An 8,106-nucleotide genomic window follows, 5' to 3' on the forward strand; every position below is an offset into this window, starting at 1 on the left:
GAGAAAGTAGCTATATGGTGTTTTGCTGCTACCCAGGGTCAAACCACAGCAGTCCTTTTAAATTGAAGGACGTGAAAAGAAAAAAGGAGTAATTTACACATATTTACGGACATATTAAAAGTACAACCATACACAGTTAACAGCAGAAATTACTTACTGTTTGGGAACAAGGTCAAACCTCATCCTATTGAGAAGTTGATCTTCTTGTAACATCACCAGTGCAACAGGGTACATTTGATCAAAGTCAAAATTAAACTGCACACCTGCTGGAGGATCCCGCAGAAAATTTCGTTTATCCTTTGAAGAACATATTTATGGTCATTAGCAGATATCAGAAAAAGGATATCATCTTTCATACACAAGACCAGCAAGGCAATCCCACCTTTCACATAATTCTATTGTATCACAAAGCTGTAAAGCTATTATAAAAATAAAAAATTATATTGGGGATCTACTTTATCTCAAGTTGATGCTGAAAGAACTATTTACTTTTGCACATGATCATTGTAGTGACAGACACATTAAAAGCAGTATACTGAAAATATGTAATTTAATAGTTTCAGCCAACGTTACTTTGGAAAAAAAAAAGGAAATTTTAACCTCTCTAACAGAAAAATTTCATGTCTTACAGGGAGTGAAATACTTACTGCCGATAAGGCCAGTATTTGTTGTTGAATTGTCTCTTCTTCATTGCTGTCTACCCAGGGAGGCACCGCTGCTTCTGTTATTGAAAGGAGGAAAATAATTGCATGTATATTATTTAAAAAAGAAAACAAAACCAAAAAAACAAAACACCTTACATAAAGTAACATATAATTTCACAAAAGTAAGCAGACTTACATCAGTAAGCCACTTCATTGTTCTTTTTTTCCTAAACTAAGCTCGTGGCATAAGAGAGAAACTCTAGGAATGGATCTTTGCTTATCAGAGGTTAAAAAAACATTAAATAGTTGCTGATTCCTGTTATTGTAAAACTAAAACTGTGGGCATTTCTTTGCAGTCTGGTCAGTCGGAACTTGGTGCCTCTTAGTTTAGTTACTGAAGTAGCGCTGTATAACTGGTTACGCTGCCTGCAAATAGAAATTTCTAGATTCACTTTAAACATGTAAACTTTGTTTAAATTAAGTTTTCATAATAATTTACTATTGTATTAATTTTCTAACACCCAGAAGACACCAATTCTTTCATCATAGAGAAAAATAACTTTTAAGTTTGTTATAAACTACAACGTTATACACTGAATAAGCATACTCAAGTTCCACTGATTTTTATATATTTACACAGATACTTCCAAAATAGATCTGTAGGCTGTACACAGAGGAAAATGTACAGAAATCTATTAATCTTTTCACTGTCAATGCAAATTCAGCCTACAGAGATATGATGATGCACCTGGACCAGTTAAAAAATAATTATTGTGCACTTAAACAATGCTTATTTGCCTATGCACCTGATATCAGCAAGGTCTTTCACCCACATGGATTCACATCTGATGCTAATGCTTCTTTCAGTTATACCATCTGTCACTCCTTTTGTCAATCTACCTACCTATTTTCATGAAACTTGTACAAATATATTAACAGAAGCCAAAGTTTACTAACAGAGACAAAAAGATAGAAATACAGACATGATCACATAAGTAGTCTTGCAAGAGGAAACCAGACTAACATGCTAACTGCCAACAGTATGAAAAATTTTATCATGATCCATTTAAAACCAGCTCATTACAAGAGTTACAAGTGTAACAATAGAACCACTAATTATTCAAACTGTTAGAAATTATTGCATTCAGGTAACACATTGAAACACGACGTACAAAAAAAATTGTGCTTATTTTAAAGTCTTAAATAGATCCATTAATGTCAATAGTACATGGGTAGGTAACTCAAAAGGCTTTAGATCACAGATAATAATAAATGAAATGATTTAAGGGAAAGCAAAAGAGCAGTTATGCCTTTAATCTAAGCAGAGCAACTCCTACAGCAAAACTAATTAAATACTATAGTGCAAACCCTAAACCATGTTTTTCATTCCATTACAAAAATGGGACATGATTGCTAAAGCGCAAAAGGAAGGTAATCAGCCTCCCTGTTTTCAGTAAATACACAGCCTTAAGATTGAAAACAACAATAGCAGATCAGCTTTGCTAGCACAGTCATCTTTGAGTTAATTTCATTAAGCTGATTTTGGTTAAAAAGGCAAATCTAAACCAACTGGATAATGTAACACTAATCTCACTTAAAAATGTCATCTTCCTATTCCACAATATATGTTAAGATCTGACATAATATTTTAATTAAACAGTTTTGATAGTTTAAGTTTAAATATAGCTCAGTTATCCAGCTTCTAGCAAGTTTTAGCTTATGCAATGGTATACATTTAAAAAAAAATACATTACCTGATTTTTTTGTTTGCTGCTCTTTGACAAATTTTTTCTGTTCCTTCTGAAAATCTCCAATAATTGTCTAAAATAAAAAATAGGGAACTACAATAAAAATATTAACTCACATTAACTCAGAAAGTGCTTTCAAACACACTGCAATATCATATTCCTATATCCCTAGTGGCTATTTTGTAAGTTAATTAAAGGTGTTTCATGCAAATCATACATTCCCCTTTACCAAACATTTGATTTTGCCTTTAAACTGTTGTGCACGCTTTCAAAATTATAGTTTTATCAAGTTCAGGGGACAAAAAAAAGAAGGAAAATCCTATCTGATAATTTGAACATCTGTAAACTATGCATATACACCTACTGCCTTACCATATCAAATACAGGTAACATAGACTAATTGTTTATACCTATTTAAACATGTTTTTAAAGCATTAAACACTTAAAGATATCATTGGCCTTACAATCAAGTTTCAAGAGTTGGCTAAGAAAAATATCCATTACAATAAATCAGGCTTGTAGAATTGTTAAATATGATTTTCAAAATGTCTGCTTATCTGAAATAAAATCATGTCTCCATTTATGTTGTGGACAAATTTTCATTAAAAAATTATGTTCAGAAATATCCTATATTGAATTTAGAATTAAAAAAATTGAGAATGGTCTCAGAAGTTGGCATGCCATAATCTAGAAGCCAACAGTGCAAATGTCATTCTGCAGTTGACAGCAGAGACAAAAAGCCATGAAGCTAGAAATGAGTACTTAAAACCATGCACAAAATACAAATTTTATGCAGTGAGGTCTCTGGCTTAACAGGTTACCAAAAAGCATGCAAGTCTTCAAGCTAAATACTGATAAATTCCTATGGGTTTTTTTTTTTTCCTTCAAAAACTCAACATTTCAGTTTAAGATTAACACCAGTGAGAGAACTATTGTAACGCCTGTTATACAAATAGATCTTCGTGGTTCCTCCCGGTTATGAGTTATACGAATTTTGGTATTTATGGAACAAAATAATTTATATGGTATAAGAAAAAAGCTTTATGATGATACAGCTATCATCCTGTTTCTACCATATGTAAACTCATTAGTCAAAACAGGGAATTCATATTACTCTAAGGCATTCACAGAAAAAAGAAAATGGTATTTCAGGCATAAAATATGCTGTAGGTACCTACAGTTTCTTATGAGCATTTTTATTTGTGTATTAAATTACCAAACCTTCCTACTCAATTTTTTTTTTTTGATGTGGATCAAAATTATGTTAGACTCTAATATACTGCAGTAGGAAATATAACTCTGCTACTATATTTAAACAGTTGTCACTAAGAAGTCAATGAAATCTGGAGACAAAATTCAATCATAACAGAAATTTAGAAGTGTCATTTGATGATTATTGTGGAAGACAACATGAACACTAATTATACCAAGAAACTGAACTTCATTGTATTAAAAAAAAATAAAAATAAGGCAACATTTAAGTTCCCCTACAGAGGTGCCTGAGAGACAGGAGCAGCAGGAGGGGTCTGGCTGCATCTCCCATCTCTGACATGCCTGGATGCACAGTCCCACTACACCTGGATTGGGTGTGGCCAGTTCCCTTTCCCTTCCGCTTCCAAGCTACCCATGCTAATGAACACAGAACACTACATAGCACTTACTGCCGCCTTTTTTTTTTTTTTTTTCCCTCCCCCTGCCAAATTCATGACTTGAAGCACTGGAAGAACACTTGTTGGCAGAAGTTAAGCAACTGGAGCTGACAGCAAAGAACAGGCAAGGCAAGAGATAAATGGCAGGGTCAGGGTAAGGGAAAGAACAGGACAATAGTAGGTTGTTTCATTAACTCACTGGGTCTTATGAAATCATACCTGTGTAGCTCTAGGGTCCTAGGTATACAATACCCACAAAGCTGACCTAATTCTGCATCTTGCTTCAGAGGTGCATTTAAGACACAAGCTATGGCATTTCTCTTTCCACCAAAATAAACTGGTGAAAAAAACCCAACCCACAGATCTCTCAGACATCCCCCACTTGGCCTGTCTCTACTAACCCTTCCAGCCTTTCCTCCTATGTCAGCATTTTTCATATTTTCTTCTGGTCTTTCTCCAGTGTGTCTACATCCTGAAGGAATGGAACACAGGCGCAGTACCGAGTAAAGCAGAGTGGCCATTTTTTGGCATGTCTACCCTGAATAAATATTTCAATTACATAATTTATCATTACAGGAGAGATCTGCTTTTGAAATATGTAATTCCTAAAGCCAGCTTAAAGAAATATTATCATGTGCCAGATTTGCTACACATTACAACAACAGTAAGCAAACAGATCTTTCAGATCAAGCATCTAGAAATAAAATACCTTATCAATGATACTGTCAATTTTTCCTTCTTCTACAGACTTCTTTATTGTATGTGCTGTTTCGGCAACAGATTCAGATATCTTTTTCGTAGCAGCAGTGGCAAAATTGAAGAGGTAACCTTTCACAGATGAGAAGAAAAAGAGATAAAAAAAATCTCTTTACATCCAGTTCTCTCACTAGATTTTCCTTTCTCTTCAGACATTTGGATACCTATATGAAGTCTTTTTTCAAATTCATTTAGCCTAGCTTCTGGTTTACAAAGAACTCGTAAAATTCTATTTATCCTTTCCTAGTTCATATTCTTTAGTGATGATGATCAAACTGTATGTTTGATCACAAGTTTCTGTAAATCAAACTTTTACACATGAACCTTGTTTACTAAATCAAACATTCCTAATGATCCCTGAAATACTGCTTTCCAATGAATTTTCTGAAGCAATGTATCTTTCCTAATTTAAGTATTTTGGAGACATTAAGCAATAAAATATTAGCAACAGTATTAAAATAGAATTATTTTTTTTTAGAAAATCAACATGCACAATAAACTCTCATGAAGTAAGGCAGCAAATGCATGAAAAATTCCAGGCAAGGAACACTTGAGATGCCTTCAGAAGTCTTACAGAGAAGCTTGCTCCTGATGTTTGCCCTCTTCTATTTTACATCGTCTTCCTCTTTTTAGCTCCATGAGAAACACCGTGGCCCTGTTTGCTTATTTTTCTGAATAAGTGCAGTGTCGGAACGGCAGTAACAAATATTTTTAAACACTAGCTAGCATTTTTTATGTTAGCAGTGCTGAAGTGAAGAAAGGTGGCAGGGAAAGAACTATGTAGCATAGACAGTTGCCTTGTATTTGTTTTTAAATAAGGAGAACAAACTTGCAAGTAGCAAGATTCATATCACAAACCTTCAGAAACATTAAATGTCAGTTTATTGACAAAGGATCTTAAACCAACACTGGTACTGTATATTTCTCAAATAGTCACATGATGTCACAAGCACTTCATTATATTTGAACAGGTGTATTATGACTGTAATATCACAGTTACAGTATATCCAATGGTACAATGTCAGTAAGTGCCATAGTAAATATAATAGTTGCAGAGGGATCTAGATAGATTGGAGCTTTGGGCAGTCATCAATGGCATGAAATTTAACAAGTCCAAATGCCAGATTCTGCACCTGGGACAGAGTAATGATGGGCAAAAGTATAAATTGGGAAAGGAGTGGTTGCAGAGCAGCCCTGCAAAAAGGGGTCTGGGGGTGCTGGTCAGCAGCAGGCTCAGTAAGAGTCAGCAGCGCGCCCTGGCACCAAAAGGGCAAACTGGACCCTGGGGTGCATCAAACACAGCATGCCCAACTGGTCCAAACAGGTGATTATCTGGCTGTATTCAGCATCGATGTGGCCTCACCTTGAGTACTGCGTGCAGTTCTGGGCCCCACAATTTAAGAAGGATGTGAAGGCCCTTGAATGAATCCAGAGGAGAGCAACAAAGCTGGTGAAAGGGCTGGAAAGCATGTCCCATGATGAGCAGCTAAGGACATTGGGCTTGTCTAGTTTGGAGAAAAGGAGGCTGAGGGGCAACCTCATGGCTCTCTACAGCTTCCTGAGGAGGGGAAGTGGAGAGGGAAGTGCTGATCTCTTCTCCCTGGTCTCCAGTGACAGGATGCATGGGAACAGTTCAAAGCTGTGTCAGTCAGGAGAGGTTCAGACTGGACATTAGGAAGCATTTATTTACCAAGAGCATAGTCAAACACTTGAACAGGCTTCCTAGAGAGGCAGTCGAAGCACCATACCTGTCAGTGTTTCAGAGGCTTTTGGATAAAGCTCTTACAAAGATGCTTTAGCTTTTGGTTAGCCCTGAAGTGGTCAGGCAGTTGGACCTTGTAGATGATCCTTGTAGGTCCCTTTCATCTCAACTATTCTATTCTGATTCTAGGGTCAGAAGTAATAATGGTGGATCTAAACTCTATAGTACCTACCAAAGACATATTTGAGGCATTAGTAAGGATGCAAAGCACATGGGATAGTAAGGATATTTTAGTTATTCCAGAAAATCAATTTTGACTTTTATATAGGGGATTTAAAAATAAACAAACACCCCCCACCCCAAACACTTCAGTTTCAAACAAAAGAAAGTCTACCATCCTTCTCAAGGCATCACAAAAATTCCATCTTCCTTATAGCTTAAAAATGTAAGAAATAACCCAAATGCGAGTTGTTTTAAAACACAGTTGTTAGCCACTGGTAGAAGGAGTTACTTTGGAACATTCATGTCACCTTTGGGAAAGCTGACTGTTCTTTGTGGCATATAAAATATACGACAGGTGAGGAAGCAGCAGCTTGCTGGATTGTTTCTTCCCTGCCAGCTTTTATTGGTTGTTGTATGTATCCCTGGAAACTTTCTCATATGCAATTGTTTTAGTTGCAAAAGGTGCCACAACATTTGCTGTCCAGTAACCTTCTGGTATTGTTGAGCAAAGTGGTTCTGGCCAGTCCTGGCACCAGTCTGAAGAACAAAATTAAGGGCAGATATTCTTCTGAACTGCGGTACTTATGAAACCTCAGTAAGAGGTGGTATTTAGCCTTAGAAAAAGAGGATCAGAGGTGGAACAACAACACTTGCGCTTTCAAATAACCAGAAAGGTTTCCCTCCCTGTTAAGATCTATGCCTGTATTAAGAATATGTATCTAGCAATATTTCTGTTATTAGCTCACATTGACAAACTCTCCTAACCTTTGTAATGATGTGATAATGAGCAAAAAATAATGTATGTAAGGCTTCAGTTTTAACAGTAAAATTCTTTATGTGCTAGGGGAGTCCTTCCACACAGCTACCCTGGTTGTTAGTCACGCAGATATTTCTAGAGTAACCAGGTGTCAGAACAGTGATGTCCAAATCTTTACAAAAAAAGCCTTTCCATCACAATCTTCTCTGGTGTCACAGACAATGAATCCATGGATCACTAAACCAAATTCTCACTTCCAGAGCAAATTATATCTGTAACAGTCAATACTTATTCTTCCGAAAATTCAAAGACTTTTTTTCCTTCCTGAACAACCACAGGGATTACAAGATTAGGATCAATTTACAACAAACAGACAAGTATTTGACTAAACTATACAGATAGTCTGCTGCAGCTCAGATAGCCCAAGGCAAAGCATAGTACAGAACCATCTCAGACTAACCTTTCAGTTGATCCAGCATTTCAGAGCACAAGTAAGAGAACATTTTAGCAATGAGTATAGAGCTGTACTTTGGGTTACTTTTATCTGAGAATCTACTATAGTAAAGCAAAATTCTTACTTATAGCAAATTACAGCCTTGCCTCATTAGACATGAGTTCAACATAATAA

The 8,106-nt window shown here is 36.0% G+C and overlaps 1 protein-coding gene across 1 annotated transcript in view; it reads right to left on the reverse strand.

The window, feature by feature from the left end:
• Positions 1-4,869, reverse strand: part of SYAP1 (synapse associated protein 1) — a gene marked incomplete at its 5' end in the record, with an annotated part of 17,325 nt that extends 12,456 nt beyond the window's left edge. Inside the window, 4 exons of the mRNA XM_010075413.1 lie at positions 158-297; positions 648-721; positions 2,399-2,465; positions 4,751-4,869. Coding sequence (XP_010073715.1) covers positions 158-297; positions 648-721; positions 2,399-2,465; positions 4,751-4,869 — 400 coding nt within the window. The remainder of the gene's footprint in view (positions 1-157; positions 298-647; positions 722-2,398; positions 2,466-4,750) is intronic.
• Positions 4,870-8,106: the final 3,237 nt, after the last annotated feature.

The sequence above is a fragment of the Pterocles gutturalis genome, unplaced genomic scaffold (assembly GCF_000699245.1).
Source record: "Pterocles gutturalis isolate BGI_N339 unplaced genomic scaffold, ASM69924v1 scaffold23937, whole genome shotgun sequence".
Lineage (NCBI taxonomy): Eukaryota > Metazoa > Chordata > Aves > Pterocliformes > Pteroclidae > Pterocles > Pterocles gutturalis.